This window comes from Halyomorpha halys, unplaced genomic scaffold, assembly GCF_000696795.3.
Source record: "Halyomorpha halys isolate HHAL.00 unplaced genomic scaffold, Hhal_1.1 Scaffold171.1, whole genome shotgun sequence".
NCBI lineage: Eukaryota > Metazoa > Arthropoda > Insecta > Hemiptera > Pentatomidae > Halyomorpha > Halyomorpha halys.
Window position 1 is genome coordinate 485420 of NW_027115842.1, and position 17065 is coordinate 502484.

General features: G+C 31.5%; 2 protein-coding genes across 4 annotated transcripts in view; one reads left to right on the forward strand and one right to left on the reverse strand.

Annotated features, from left to right (window-relative positions):
• LOC106678992 (methionine aminopeptidase 1D, mitochondrial) overlaps positions 1-4202 on the forward strand; it is a 6370-nt gene extending 2168 nt beyond the window's left edge. For 2 of the 3 annotated variants that reach the window (XM_014417891.3, XM_014417892.3), the window contains exons 5-6: positions 893-1003; positions 3538-4202. In XM_014417891.3, the coding sequence (XP_014273377.1) occupies positions 893-1003; positions 3538-3740 (314 nt within the window). In that variant the 3' untranslated portion in view covers positions 3741-4202. The remainder of the gene's footprint in view (positions 1-892; positions 1004-3537) is intronic. The other variant, XR_001342879.3, reaches the window with a different exon arrangement.
• LOC106678995 (methyltransferase-like protein 25B) lies at positions 4196-16390 on the reverse strand. The gene is made up of 6 exons (XM_014417895.3): positions 14999-16390; positions 12430-12643; positions 10380-10598; positions 9166-9389; positions 6815-7068; positions 4196-6298 (listed from the first exon to the last, which is right to left on the reverse strand). Exons 2-6 carry the CDS (start codon positions 12634-12636, stop codon positions 5967-5969), a joined length of 1236 nt encoding a protein of 411 aa, XP_014273381.1. The 5' UTR covers positions 12637-12643; positions 14999-16390; the 3' UTR covers positions 4196-5966.
• Between the last annotated feature and the right edge of the window lie 675 nt (positions 16391-17065).

Below are 17065 nucleotides of genomic sequence, written 5' to 3' on the forward strand. Positions count from 1 at the left end.
GAAAATGAAAATTGAGAGGAAGAAAATATATGTAACAATAATAGATGATAAAGAGGCAAATTATAAGTATAGTGAACAAAACTTATAACGCGGGTAAGGAAAATGGATAAAAGTGGAGAAAATAAGGGGTAAGAGTAAAATAAAGAAAGGGGAAAGAAAACAAAAAAAGAATAAAAAAGAACCTGTTCGCTGGAAGATCAAACGCCTAATGGATACTGCGCTAATAGCGGCCAAACTCTGAATTAAAAAAGCCGTTACAACAATGACTAAGTGTTTTTTATAAAGAAAATGTTACGGGAGGGTGAAAATAAATTTTTTTTTTTTAAATAAGTTAATCGTACTTATTTGTGTTTTTCATTTACCGCACCCCCAACCATCTTCTCCTCCTAAATTATAATATAATAACCTTTGCAATATAATGTAAAAGAATAGTTAATTTTCACACATAATCTCCATTTATTATAAGCCCTAACTATACCTACTATCTTATTTCTTATCTTAACCAGTTGTTTTGAACTACAGTTTTTAAAATGCCTTCATTTTAGGGGTTTTATTTTTAATAACATTTTATTTTATACAATAATGATACCACAGATCTTTTTCTATCATACACTTATTTTTTATTTTGATTTTACCTTTCAATTTTTCTTATATAGTTTATTAATTTTTTTTTTTTTTTAAAGAGCAGATTCTTATTCCTGTTGTATCTTGTTTGATTAGCCCTGAAGATGATTTGAAAGTTGGCCAAAACCTCAGCATACATCATATAATTTTATTGTATTGCTGTGGTCAACCATATTATTTATTATGTATTTTGTTTTTTCATTGGTCAATCCCTAATTAGAAAAATACTATTATAAAGTTTGTTGATAAGTTTTTATTTTATTTTAAGGCAAAGTAATTGAGCAAACTGCAAGAGAGAAAGGTTATGCCATTGTTCCTGCTTTCATAGGACATGGTATTGGTTCTTACTTTCATGGACCACCAGATGTTTACCATTTCGGTATGAAACAATCTGTTAACGTTTATTAAATCTTATCTAAGTTACTAACATATGAAATAAGCAGCATTACAAATATAACTTATATCTATGGATTTGTCCATACAGGGTATAACTAAAAATGTTTTGAAGTCACAATAATTAAGAGAATTTTCAGAAAAATACGAAGTTAATCTGGTCCGCAATATACTTTCTTAACAAGAAAAATTGTTAGACTGCTGTGCTGTCAACATGTGTATATTTGGTTTTATCATATTTTCATTCGACCTTTGGTACATTTTTAAAACTTACCTTGATAGTGTAGGAGGTAATATAAGCTACTTAACTTTATAACTCAGGTACTTTAGATATTAAAGGGGTATTCATGATCTTTGGTTTAACATGTTAAAGCGTGTTAAATGGAAAAACTCATGTTAAATCGAAAAAAATTGCCTTCTTTTATCGTAGTAAAACGAAATAACATTTAACATGGCTGAGAGTCTGTTACTTGGTCTGTTAAATGGAGAATGACGTCACACAATAGACCAGTTGAGATCGCCGCCATTTTTGTTGTGACAGCTCAGTTCTTTCGTGTGTTTGTGGTATTCATATCCCTGTTATTAAACTAGAATGGATAATTTTAATGATACATTTGAGAAAAAAAAAACAGTAAAAAAAACAATGTAATTTCATTCTACTATCTGAAAATTTGTAAACGCTCGCCAGATAAAAATCTCACTATATGAACCATGTAATTATTCTTAGGGGACATATGTCCCAGAATAAATTTATTTTTTCATTTCATTTCATAAGCTAAACTTTCACACAAATTCCACTTTTCACTCACTCTAGGCATGTTGTAATTAATTACTTAAATCAAAACTGAAGTAAACAATAACATGAGGGTCTGGAAGGAAGGTTATAAACATAAAGGCTTATACAACAAGTTGTTGAGAAAATCCGCTAGGAGCTCTTATGCATTTAACGTTTAACATGACTTTAAATAGGGCTGCTCACAATCTTATAGTTATAACATTTAACATGGTAAAACATTTAACACAACATCATGAATACCTCTTAAGTACCTAAAATATATTACATGGAATATTTTTTTAGAGACACCAAAAACATTTATCTCAAAGCAGTATTAGAATGGTTAGAGTTTGATGCCTCCTATATCTTCACAATGTTTTGCTCTATTTCTTTTTTTTTTTAAGAAGGCTGATAACCTTGATACCCTTTTAACAGTATAAAATCATTTGTGCTTTATATTTGGTTGTGCCCCAAACTATTTCGTCTCAAAAATTTGAACTATTGCCTGCAATATGTCCATAATTAATAAAATTAAATATATAAATTATGTATAGATCAATGCAACTTTTTTTTTCTTTGGTTGTCTTTATAAACGTAGATCTTTGGCTATACAAACCTCTTCTCCATGCCTGCCTGTCTTGTTACTGCTTTCCAATTAGCTGCATGCAACTCTTTCACATCTTTGTAAATTCTGTCTATCCATCTAGTTTTTGGCCTCTTGCCTACTATACTGGCATTTATTGTTGTGTAAAGGCGTCCTGATGGATTGCTCCAAGCCACATGCCCTGCCCATTTTAACCTCCTTGCCTTCATATCATGAGATATTGATTGACCAGCCTATGCAAGCATTCAAATCTGTCGATTCTGCTTTCTAGGTTATCTGTAAAAGCACAGGTCTTGCAGCTGTATATCAGAGCTGGCTTTAGCATGCATGAAACTATTGATTATCAAGGAGAAGATGGTTGGGGGTACGATCAAAATTCAACACAAATAAGTTGAAGTAACTTATTTAATTATGCCAACATTTCGGCCAGAATTTCTAGCCTTCATGCAGGCTGTTAACTTGAAATCTTACCACCAAGTCTATTGATAATCAAGTTATAATATTTTTTCTTACTGAAAAGCAACACTTTTAAAAATATTTATTTTTACTGAGTAAAATAATCTTACACAATAATATGTACTTTTGGATCATGGTTTTATTTTATTCTATCATTTTGGATAATTTTAATCAGTATTTTTTTCTTTAGCTTTCTTGCAAGGAATATTTATGTATTACGAGACGTGAATATAAAATTTACCTAAGGGTGTAAAATAATCTCTTTGATGTTCATTCTTCTTTGTTTAAATAAATAAAATTGTATCCATTTTTGTCTCAAAAATTTTTTTATTCCTTTATAAGTCTGACGTTTCAGCCAATTCGGCCATCTTCAAGGACAATGTTAATACAATTTTAGAACTAAATCATTTATAAAACAACTTCAGGCTATTCTACCTAGGTAATTTATATTACTCCTCAAATTACCCTAATTAGTCAAATTGATTACATAAAATTAAAAATTAAAATTATTTATCACAGTCAACCTCCTTTGTTAAAATTTATCACAACAAAGAATTGGCCGAAACGTCGGACTTATAAAGGAATAAAAAATGTTTTATGACAAATGGATAAAATTTTATTTATTTAAACAATATTAACCAGTCTCAAGAAAGTGTTAAGATTATAAATTCATTCTTTTTGTTAGATGTTTCAGGAACTCCTAGGGACGAAGGGTTAATTATGAAACCTGGAATGACTTTTACTATAGAGCCAGCACTAAGCGAAGGAGGAATAGAAGTGACAATATTGGAAGATGAGTGGACTGCAGTCACCAATGACGGTTCAAGAACAGCTCAGTGGGAACATACAGTTTTGATAACAGAACAAGGTGTCGAAATTCTCACTTAAAAGGGAATACCCATTTTTTATATGGATTTTTTAACCAAAGTTACGAAATATAGGTATGTCCCGAGTTACAATTTTACACCAAGAATGATATATCTTTTTTCCTATGAATTTATATTTTGAACTTGTACAGGTTTAAACGTTTAAACCTTAGGGGCCATTTTGAACCTAAATAACATATTGGAATTAAACATATAGAAACTTTGCTAAAATGGTGCATCTCTGAATGAACTGGACATAATGAATGACTGAATGAACATCCAGAGGGACTACTTTCTCCACAGACTGTCTCAAAACTAGTAGTTTTATCACAAAGTAATTCCAGTCATCAGTAAGATCTATAGAGTTAGTTTATCAAAAAAGAAAAGAAAAACTGTATCAGATGTATAAATGTACAACTGTATTAATATAATATGTATAGTTGATGTATCTTGAAGGAGCAGAATAAAAAAGAATTATTGATCATGAACTTTTTTATTTCCAACTCTATTGTCCCTAATAATGTGATATTTACAATAAAAGAATTTCCTCAATACAATAAGAAAAATAAATTAATCAATTTTTTATATAGATATCCGATTTACCTTCTCAAAGGTAGACTTTTACAGGTACTGTGGTCATTCAGTTGCGTCTCGACAACTTCTGAAGCAGTCTGAATGTTACTAGTGCAATAGTTCTAGGTTATTTAATCATGTCAAAGAAGAGTTTTGATAACAGTTCCCTTGCGAGAGTTCCTACAATTCCATTATTTTTTACATCATATAAGACAAAATTAATTGAAAAGTTTTTAACAAAATTTAATTTATTTTGTACAATTGAATTAGCAATATTCATTATATGTCAGATTTTCTATTAATTAATAATATATCTCTTTAAGAAATTTAAATAAAAATCTAATTAAAATTAAACAATAAAATGAATTTTAATCTCCAATAAATGTTCGAGTTTGAAAATTAAAAAACTAATTTAAAACAAAATAAAAATATTGGTTTACTGATCACAAAATGTTTAAACATAATCTGTCGTGATTTCATTACAAAAATATCAGACCAAAATGCTTTTTGTCCATTTCAAACAGAATTAATTTTTTTTCAAACAAAAAATCGTATCTAATGAACAGAATTCATTTTGCAATGAGCAACAAACTCCAAAGCTCTGTAGAGAATTAACAAGAATCATTATAATACAAATCTCTTTATTATATAAAAAAATTTTAAAGATCATTTTGTAATATTTTATTTTACATCATGAGTGGTGCTCTCTGTTAAGGCAGTGATGAAGTTGTTAGTCCTTCCAAACACTCATAGATAGCGTTGCTACTGTATTCCCTTTGATGTATTATATAAGAAAGTTTTTAGTGTTCGCTATGTAATATTTTAATTTACAAATAAGGTGGAATAATAAAAATTTCTAAATTGTAAAATGGGGATTGGTATCCTCCTAGTAATTAAAAATTAGTTTTCTTTTAAAAAATAATTGAGGATTCCATTGCAAAATAAATAAAATAAAAGTTATACACGGTGGTGCATGTTAACTGTATTGTTCATATAATATATTTGTACTCGCTACTAACACAAATTAACAGGATGGTACCAAAAAATAAATAAATTTCATTTGAAATTGTACAAAAAGCATTTTGATCTGGAGTTTCTCATTTATTATTTAAATGGTCATGACATTTAAGAGTCTAAGGTTGATTTGCTTTTTATTAAAGTAGAATATTTGCTCAATTGTTCTTATACGAGTATGTAAATTTAATATGCAGTTTATAAAATAAAATTTCATAGCAACTGTAAGAACTGGATCCATTGAAGTCGATTAAGACTTGGATTTATACAAGCTCAAACTCATATCATTTGATAAAAATACAAAAGATATGTTTTCATTTATTTCTGTAAGATTATATTTAATGAACTTTCAATAACTAACCAAGGAGGAAGAAAGCACATTATATGACCAATACCTCTCTAATTCCACTCTCACGTTCTCATTGGTGGGCCTAGTTAAGCTAAACAGCCCAACCTGAGGAGGTAGCAACCAATCCCTGCGAAGAACAGACCGGAGGCGAAGATTCTCAAGTAGCCTGGGATGCATGGTTTCTCAGAATAATGTACGCCGGCAACAGAGTATTATCATTCCAGCATACAACCAAACATGGTATGCTATAAATATAAATTTCTACTTTAGTAGAAAAATACTTAATGAACTAAAAATTATCATAACTTATTTTCACAATCGAGTCACGATAATTCCAGTAGACCTAGGCGATGTTATATCATCGAACAGTTTTAAAAGTTTAACATGAAAATTTTGGCAGTCAAATGTATGATTCAAAATATCGACAATAGCCAGACCTTCTGCAACTCCTTGAAGACAAACTTGAAGGCATGTATAAGATTCGACCTGGTCAATTCTCCACTCCTGGCTGTTCCAAAAAGCTCGTAATTTCTCTTCATTCAAACCGGAGCTACGGTCTAAGCAATTTTGCAAGCAAGAATCCCAGTCTTCTAATGCAGAGTTTCTCATAAGATGGCGACGATTTTTTTTTATTCTGTTTTTATCTGAAATCAACAATTCCAAAATTAGATAAACATATTCCTTTTTTCTTACATCAATCTTTATAACTGACAAGGTACTATGGAGGTATAAATACAAATAATTGGATGCAAATCCAAACAAATTTTTTGTTTTGGTAGATCGTTGATTGTCTGTAAGAAATATACAAAAAGAAGTAGGCCCAGTGTAATACAAATGTACACTACACAGTTGGAAAGATTTTAGAAAAATTAATATCGAACACATAAATTTGTAGAAGGTAGTGGAGAATAAAAAAAAAGCATTAGTAAACTGATATTTACAAATAAATTTCTTTTGTGTTTCCATGATTGTTATGTCAATAGTCAGTTTCTCCTCGCACTTACCTATAAATGAAATTATGGAACGGGAGAATAATAACTGATGAGATTAATGTTTTGAAATGAGAAAAGATTATTTTAAGCTCAAAGTAGGATGATAAGTGAAAGATATTTATAATTATTATTATATAGATATTATAATTATTGAAATTTTACTTTTACCTGTTTGAGGAAAAAGCTGCATGATGTTTCTAGATAACACACTGCGCCCGTGTGCCATATGCTGCTGAGAAGTCATCAGCTCCCAGCGCTTCGCGTTTACATCTGATGCTATTCGAAGTAGATTAATATTAACTAGTTCAGTTTCTCTTATTGATTTCGACAAAGGTAACAGGTTTGCCCGATGATAGCAGCAGGGGACTAAAATTTGACATTTAGCTCTTGGCAGTGCTTTAAATAAATTTCCAATTTGAATACTGTAAGCAGATAAAAAGTTTTTTAAATTGTATCCAAATGTCAAGCTGAGTTTGATTTATATTGAATAGATATTTATTGTTTTATTTTTGAAATTACTTCATTTTATTTTTACATTAAGAATAATCATATGATTGATTGCTTTGTTTCTTTCTAACAGAAGTTCTTATAGAAAGCATATTATTAATATTGCACCTCCTTATAATCTATTAAATCATTTGTGGATTGTGAAAAACTATAAAAAGCAAGTACATTGGCATAGTTAAAGTAAATATTGAAATTTATGAAAATTATAAAGAAATAAACCTGAAAACACAAAAATAAATTTTGATTCTATGTTAGAAGACAGACTAGGAAATCCGAAAAAGTTATTAAAAATAATTTTATATCTTCCTCTGTTTCTCAGTGATATTTTAATAATAAAATTAAAATAGATCCATTCATATTCAGAATTAAAAACTAATGGAGAAGGTATGTTCCAATACGTAACAAAATCCTTTCATTTTACAATTATGTAATATTTAATTAAAATCAAAACAAACACTATGGGACCAAGTGTAAGGAATATATTCATGAAAACAAACATTATGGGACCGAATGTAAGGAATATATTCATAAACCCTTTGTTGGGCAGCCCGCAAGACACAGTCTTTCCAATTTGATGTATATTGGCGGTGCTGGTTTGTATCCGGCCAGAGGCGTTGACTTTTTTCATTGGGTGGCAGTGCCACAATATGAAAAATAGGAGTATTGACCGAAAAAAAGAAAAAAAAAAACCTTTTTTTTTTTATTTCTGAAACCATTTGCAGACTCCCACCTAATAAGGCTGTTCCTTAACTGCTTATTGGAACAGCCATTTTTAATTCATAGTTTCAGAAAGAAAAGAAACGAGAGATTTTATAAATCAAGAAAAATCACTTAAACATGTGAAACATAGAGTAATTAAAATTGATAATGAATGGATGTCCGAACACAAGGAGATAAGAAATTGTAAGGATTTATTTTCTTAAAAAGAAAACAAAGTATGCAAAATATTATGAATCCTTAGAAAAAAAAATTAAATGATGAAGATTATTTATTGACATTACAAAGCAACATCTTATTATAGATTTCTTCTAAATGCACATCTTTAACTTTTTTTTTTTATTGTTTTAAAAATGCTAATTTATGCTTCACCTTGTTAAAAAGAAATTTCTTCAAATAAACGAATTTATGAATACAAAAATCTGTTAAGAGAAACTTAAGGTTCACACTTAAAGGAAGCCAGTTGGTAAGGTCTTCCTTAGAAACAATCATAAATATGTATCTATGTAGTATTTTCATGATCAAAGAAAAAAAATGTTCAAAGAAGTTGACCGTATGAAGTAGATTATAAGAAGATAGTCCGGATGGCAGTCAATAAAGATAGAAAATAATATAAATATTTAATAAATAACTCAAAACTTACAAAATGTTAAGTATTTAAATTGTTTGTAGGATCGTACATATAATAGAAACTTTTTGTAGTAGATGTCCCTGAAGATGGCCGGATTGGCCGAAACGTTGGACGTATAAAAGAAATAAAGTTTTGAGACTATAATTGGATAGTGTTTGAGTTATTTATTAAAGAATTACCAGTCTCAAGAAAATATTAAGATTATAAATAAAAAATATTTAATGTTAACCAATGTTGGTTTCATTGATAAAAATTTGTAATGATTCATATTATCGAGGAGAAGATGGTTGGGGGTGCGGTCAATAAAAAACACAAATAAGTACGATTTACTTATTTTAATGTGCCAACGTTTCGGCTAGAGTTTCTAGCCTTCTTCAGGGCTGTTAGCTGGAAGATCAAACGCCTAATGATAATAATAATTAGGTGTTTGATCTTCCAGCTAACAGCCCTGAAGAAGGCTAGAAACTCTAGCCGAAACGTTGGCACATTAAAATAAGTAAATCGTACTTATTTGTGTTTTTTATTGACCGCACCCCCAACCATCTTCTCCTCATTCATCATCCACGGTCAACTATCTCTCATAATTATGGATTCATATTATCATTAATTTAAAAGGGAAAATAAAATATAATAATAAAATTTGGATATCTATACAAGACTTTACCTCAGATCACCACAAGCATGAAGAGCTATTAAACACATTTGTTCATCACCAAGCCAATCAACGATAGTTGATACCATTTGCGATAATGTTTCTTCTGAAAGTTTGGCAGCTATGTAATCAATAGAACCATCTATCTCTTTGGCGCGTTTTACTTTGTCAACGCCCATTTCAATTCCTAGAACTTTGAGGCCATAAGTATGATGAAGAATTCGGTCAATATGGCCCTGCAAAAATAGTCATTAAATAATAAATAAAAATATATCCAGTTACAATCTTCTTGAAATAAGTTCTCAAAACCTAATTTATACATGCTTATTTTTATTTAATCTTATGGCATTAAAGAAAGACGATAAGGTCAATACTGTAACACTATCACCAAATTTTGTTTTGGTATATGACGCATATAAATTGTAGATGAAAGAACCAAAATAATCAGTTATTTTCAATAATTTTTTTGTTTTAGCAACTAAAACAGTTACATCTATTAAAGTGAGGTGTAAAAATTCATTTTTTATAGTATGCACGTTGCTTTGTGGCAAACTGTGAATATATCGATTGTACCAGCTTCCAATTGCTTTATAACAGTCAGCCATAGGTTACCAAAAAGCCATAGTTGTTGAGTTGTTAGTTTCCACTGCAAGAATGTTTTATGTTATTTAACTGTAACTAATAAAACAGTAAGAACATTTTATTTGTGTCCACCACCCTCGCGTTCACAACATCAAGACCCTGATCTTTACTACTAATTTCAAACTAACAGTGTTGACCAATTTAATTAATTTTACTTGACCATAAGATGAAAAAGTTTTTCTAAAATTGTACATTATTATATAATCATGTTTTTTATTATATATATTTTTATACATATCACAGTATAATTTGTTAAATTTATAACCACTAGTAGTAGAGAGGAAAGAGGAGGCAGTCAGCTCTGGGTTCAATTTACTAAGGAGTTTCTTTTTCTTTATTGGGGAAAAAAAAAATAGTATTTTGATCAGAACGTCATAATTTAAAAATTAAAAATAGGATTTTTTTTCCTGGACCCCAAATTGTCTAGTTATGCCACTGAGTACTAAAACAGGTCACTGTTACCATGGAAACAATCTTAAGGTTGTTTACATTGGGATGCAAAGTATTTAAGTGGTATAAAATGAACAAATACAAATTAAATTAAAACAAATACAAAATAAAACAAAAAATAGTAATATACTTACAAGTCCAGAACCAATGTCAACTATGTGTTTGATTCCGAATTTCATACAAGTCTCAGATACTAAATGTGAGAGAGCAATAACCTCTTCTCTTTTCTTCTGCTTCATCCCACAGAATAAATCCTTATTAATCTCTGAAGAAGGGACCACAAATTTAGGTATAACAAGCTTTAATTGGTGACAACTTGCCAAAAATACCTTGAGATCTGAAGGCCATTCATCCTAATAAATAATAAAATTATAATTACCTATAAATTCTGATAATTAACCTGTCTTGCAGTTACAACAGAAGTCTAAAGGGTTTTGTGAACTAAACTAAGCAATAGCTGGATTGCTTTTTGTAATAGAATTAATTTAAAACTTTGATGGCTTTCCTGTGGAGCGCTGATGGACACATAGATCTTCAACGAATCACCCAGGAGACGATCAAGGCCAACAAAAGAACAAAATAAAGTCCATAGCTTATAAACCGACCCAAACTGTGCCTCCCCCCCCCCCCCATGAGTAGATGATCATTATAAAGGTGGGGCCATCTGTAGCTGACGGTGTTCAGGCATAGGTCTTTGCATCCTGGTAACTGCAGCGATTCCAGCCGAATTCGGCATGTGGGGTCGATTTTTATTTCTGTGGCGGTCCGCAATGAAACTAGATATTACACCATGGTTACAATAGAATTGTACCCTGCAGATAACTCCCCTCCCCCCTTATGCCAAAAATAAACCACCAGGAAGGTGGTCATGAAAAAAAAGAAAATATGGTAAAGGAGGGCATAAAGACAGCAGTGAATCATTTCGCCCAAGCGGTGTTTACAGCCAGGTTACTTTATTTAGGATGTCCAAACGATCTGAAGAAAAGTTATTGTCTATAAAAAATTAGGAGAGTGTAAATTAACATTGAGTTCAGCATTCATGGACCTAGGATTTTATGTAATACTAACCAAAACAATCAATAAGCCAACAAGTTAGGGATGTTTAGGTATAGAAGGTTTAGATAGGATGGGTTATGGATATTTAAGGAGGGAGCTCCTACATGAATGACTTGAATCACATGTAGCACTTATGTTGGAAAGAGCAGAACTCCGGAGATCCCGGTACTTCTCTCTAAACCAAGTCACTGGTATTAAAAGCCAATGGAGAATGAGAGAGGGGGCTAGCAGCAGACGCTCAAGACTTGACTGGAGAATCTGGCCACTGCCAGAACTCCAACATAGTTATTTCCAATAGGTCTCTGGGCAGGAGCTTTTTCAACCTTCTGGGAGGATGACAGAGATGGGTAATGCTAGATAGGGATTCGGAAGATGAGTGAGTTGCTTATGGAATGTGGGGTCTTTGGATTTACTAAGGTCAGATAAAAATGAGAAATTAAGGTCATGATGTAGGGTTTTGTTGGTTACATAGAAAGGAGCATAGACTATTGTTGAAAGGACGATGCGTTTGATGTTGGAGTTTTTAGCTGTCCCCCACAGTTCTTATAAATTAAAGTACAATTAGGAGCTCTACCAAACCATTAAATTCCTCCCGCATCCAATCCTTACAATCCAAAATCCTACATAATATCCATGATATTCCTTATTACATTATAAATAAACTCATCAACAAAGACCTTAACATCCTATTTGTTGCAGATTTGGCTCAAAACAGATATGCGTCTTTTCATTCCAAACTTCTTACTCATCCTAACCCATTAGTTCTTAATCTCTCATTCTTACCAATCCCTGATAATCTTCCGAGGCGTCTGAAAAGAAGATGGCCATGGGACCTACTAATTAAAATTAATGCCTTCCCAAGATTTTCAAGTGTAAATAAAACATTCCACAGATTTACTTTTATATTTATTATTAGTACAGTTGTAAATTACATAAAATAAAATAAAAAAGTACAATTAGGAATCTAGGAATGACAGTACTGCTAACGCTATTTTGATTCACTTCTGTCATGGAAGTGATAGTAGCCTTTGGTGATCGCAAGTAGCTAATTAGTTATTGAAATAAGATAATATAAATTAATAATAAAAAGTTATATAAATCTATAAATAATACTAATAGATTAGTTACTTTAATAAATCCTTGAGGTACAAGATTGAAATCCTCTAACTGCAGCTCACTGATGAATGATAGACAAGAAGCTTTAGGTGAATCTAAAATCCCTGACTCCAACAAATCTACATTTCTATATTGGAATAGCCAAGACCATTTCTCCAGTAAGTTAAGGCACGTCTTTACGTAGGTGTCAAAATCATGAGGTTCCGGAAGGCAGTCCATTGAAATCCTGAAAATATCTAAATTACTTGAGGGGAAGTATTAGAATAATAATGAGGTGTAGATAGTTGACCGTAGATTAATGCTTGGAGAAGTTTGTCGGGGGGTGCGGTCAGCAAAGAACAACATAAATAAACAAAACCATATTTATTTATTTTATGCCGACGTTTCGACCTGAGTTTCAGGTCGAAACGTCGGCATAAAATAAATATGGTTTTGTTTATTTATGTTGTTCTTTGCTGACCGCACCTCCCGACAAACTTCTCCAAGTATTAGAATAATAGTTTAAGAGAAATGGATACAATTTTATGAATAAAATATGTAAACTGTCAGCCATTGCTGGCATAGAGAGTGCGGCAGCAACCCACAACTATCAACTGTCAAATATGGCGTACTATATGCCACGCCAACGAAAGTAAGGCCCCGCCTTCTGGCGTCACTTGCCCTGGAAGCGTACCCCCTTCATTAAACTACGGAGGATCAATCCGTATGTGTGCGTTTTTTTTTTTGTTTTTTTTTAGCAGGCTGCTTCAAATTTATTCTAATTACAAACACAAGTTTAACATATATATAATAATGAGATATCTGGGCCAAGAAATAAAAAAAAAAAAGCCAAACAAATATTGATTTTATTGCCACTAAAAACATTAACAATTATTAAAAAAATCAACGATTTAATCTATAATAGAGATGCAACATCGACGTTTAGAAAACATCGATGCTTTTAAAATCGTTTTTTTGAAGCTGATGTTTTTTTAACATCGAAGTTTTACGTTTGTCTCAATTTTTAATTTTTTTAAAATGCAAAAGTAACTTAATGATAGAAAAAAAAAATAACTGTATAAATTAGTACTGTAGATTCCTATCAACAATGTGGTGGCATAAGAAAGTACTTCCTACCTTCACGCTAATAACTGGATAAAGATAAATTAAAGGTATGTTCCAACCAACACTTCTGACTGTCTGGCGCATGCGTCATGCTCCGCCCAGTTCTGGATAATCAGAAGTCGTTGTTGGAACAGACCTTGTGTTACTGAAATCGATGTTCAAAAGCATCGATGTATTTTTGGCAAAGTTTCATATACATCGATATTTTAATATTGAACATTGATATATCAAACGTCTCTAGTTCCAACAACACTTCTAACTCTCTGGAGCATGCGTAGTAAGCGTTTTTCCCCTCCCAAACTGAATACTGCTCCGTGCAGTTCTGGATAATCAGAAGTCGTTGTTGGAACAGACCTTGTGTTACTGAAACAGATGTTTAAAAACATTGATGCATTTTTGGCAATGTTTGGTTAGCATCGATACACTAATATTGAATATCGATGTTTTGTTGTCGATGTCGCTTCCCTATTTACCACACTCTTCATACATCGTTCTTGAACGGACCGATCGAATTTACCGGTTATCTATTGTTTCTCGACGGAATGATTTAACCATTTTTAGCCTAGACCATCGCCATAACGCGATAAAAAAAAACGTGAATTTCTCCTTGAGGGAACCACTTCCTTAGAAGGCAGCGAGTAGCAATTTAGTAAATTATACTGGAAGATTATTGATAGACCGTGTGTACAGATGAATGGAATATGGTCCGAGTGCGGTAAAAAAAAAAAAACTCAAATAGTAGATAATTATACAATTTTATTGAGCCAACGTTTCGCCCCACGTTGCAGGACTTCGTCAGTGCTAAAAAAGATACAAACACTAGAGTTACAAAAAGGAAAAAGAAAAAAATAAATGTAAAATAACAGGGGTATAAAATGAAAAGTAAGCGTGTTTATATATATTTAATGTTTGTATCTTTTTTAGCCCTGACGAAGCCCTGCAACGTGGGGCGAAACGTTGGCTCAATAAAATAGTGTAATTATCTACTATTTGAGTTTTTTTTTACCGCACTCGGACCATACTCCATTCATTAGTAAATTATAGTGCTACTTTTGGAAATGTATATTGGACTTTTATTTCACTCTACGTTCTCTGGATCTCTCCTCATCCCTAAACCTTTTCTTCATTACGTAAGCAGCAACAGCTAGTTTCTGTAGGACTAACTATCCTCTTCATGACCGTTAACTAATTCCTTACGGAGTGGAGTTTTCTTCCTGCAAGGATTTACGGCTTGCTCCCATAAAACTCATTTGATCAATTACAAAACTCATGTCAATTCGTCTCCTAACTAACTCCCTTATTAACCCAATGAACATGCATTGTCCAGGCCTTCTGATGAGTACCTCTTATCTTCAATTCGAGTCAGAACTAATTAATTATTCACAACCACATCAACATATGTAATAATAGTTTTTAATAAGACCTAAGTACTGTTTATTGATAAGAATATTTAGGTTTGGAGTAGGATATAACATACCTTCTGACTTCAGATTTCTAAGTCTTAACATTCTCAGCTAGAATGCTCTTGGCGAGGATGCACTTGTGTTTCGTTCCGTATTTTAACTGTCTTAGCTATGTTGAACGCGAGGGTGGTGGACACAAATAAAATGTTTTTACTGTTTTATTTTTTACGCTTAAATAACATAAAACGTTCTTACTTTAGTAAGAACCAACATCACAAGCTAGATAGAAACCTACCGACTACTGTTCTAAAACCTTTACAAGCCAATACAATCGATATATTCATAGTTTGCCATAGAGAAACGTGTATACAATAAAAAATGAATGTTTACATCTCACTATAACACCCTATTTTCCTATCTTATTACAACCAGAGTTGGGCAAAAATTATGACGAATACTTTTTTATTCGAAGTTTTTAATCGATTGACAAGAGACGAATAAATTTTTATTCGGATAAAAATACGACTTAACAATCCGAATATTTTATTATTCGAATATTTAAGATACTATTTCAATCGAATAAAAATTAGTCCAATGAATAATTAGTCGAATAATAATTTCTAATGTATGAAGGTCCCATTTCACATATTTAGACGAGTACAAAACGAAAATGCTAGCGATTTTAGGATCCCATATAGATTTATTTATTTTTTTTTTTTTTTATATTTAACACATAGGGGCCAGTTTTTAGGTTTTCGAATATGCAGAATATGAAAATGCTCTTGATTTTATGATCGTGTATCGATTTATTTTAACTTTCTTGATCCCGAACATGTTAGGGTCCCTTTAAATGTTTTGAGATATGCAGAATATGAAAATAATATCGATGGGCCGCCTATAGCTCAGTGGTTAAGACACAGTCTTACCAATTTGATGTCTATTGGCGGTGCCGGTTCGAATCCGGCCTGGGACGTTGACTTTTCTCATTGCGTGGCGGTACCCACAAAACGAAGAACTTTGACCCCCAACCATGGTTAGGCAGTATAGGTCTCCAATGGGAGTCTTGGCCGAAAAAAAAAAAAAAAATATCGATTTAGTATCGCGTATTGATTTATTTCACTAAGATAAGAAATCAGAAAAGTAAAATAAATCGATACACGATCTTAAAATCGATATCATTTTCATATTCTGCACACTTCAAAACGTATAACGGGACCATAACATGTTAGTTATCAAGAAAGTTAAAATAAATCGATATGTGATAATTAAATCGATAGCATTTTCATATTCTACATATCCCGAAACATATAAATGGACCCTTATATGTTAGAAATCAGAAAAGCTAAAATTAATCTATACGCGATCATATAATATATCTACGTATAGCTGTAAGTCAAAAAATGTCATCTTTACAGGAATACAAACCTATTCGGATGGTTTATCATTTAATTTTTTTGAATAAGAGATTATTTTTCTATAAAATAGACGAATGCAAAAGTATTCAAATGGTTATTCGAATTGTTTTACTCGAATAATTGATTATTAGTGTAAAATAATGACGAATACAAAAGTATTCAGATGGGTAATCATATGTTTTTTAACGAATAATTGATTATTCGAGTAGAAAATTCACGAATAAAAAAGTATTCGTCTCTCGTCATTGGAATAATATTTGCCCAACTCTGATTACAACTATATCTGACATATATGTCCCTTTCCTTACTATAACTATTTTGATATAGCCAGATCTCTCCTTACTAATTTTTATAATTAAATAGGCATGTATTTTTGTACTAGATTACATTTGTTAGAACAGTATTTTTCATTAAATAAAATGATGAAAACATATTGCAACAAAGCTGTGAACTAACTTCTAGGTGTTTGTCAAACTTAAATGTAAATACTGGAAGATTATTGATTGATTGACCGTGTGTAAAGATGAAAGGAATATGGTCCAGGTGCGGTAAAAAAAAACTCAAATAGTAGAATATACTATTTTATTGAGCCAACGTTTCGCCCCACGTTGCAGGCCTTCATCAGGGCTAAAAAAGATACAAACACATAGTTACAAAAGGAAAACAAAAACATAAGTGTAAAATAACAGGGGTATAAAATGTAAAAAAGTAACATATAATAAGAAA

What these genes read in the sequence shown, in the direction of transcription:
- LOC106678995 (XM_014417895.3), bottom strand. Translation starts at nt 12,636, where the DNA reads ATGGACTGCCTTCCGGAACCTCATGATTTTGACACCTACGTAAAGACG. An exon ending in TACCTCAAGGATTTATTAAA is followed by an intron (nt 10,599 to 12,429) that starts GTAACTAATCTA and finishes ATTATTTATTAG; the next exon opens with GATGAATGGCCTTCAGATCT. An exon ending in CATGCTTGTGGTGATCTGAG is followed by an intron (nt 7,069 to 9,165) that starts GTAAAGTCTTGT and finishes ATCTGCTTACAG; the next exon opens with TATTCAAATTGGAAATTTAT.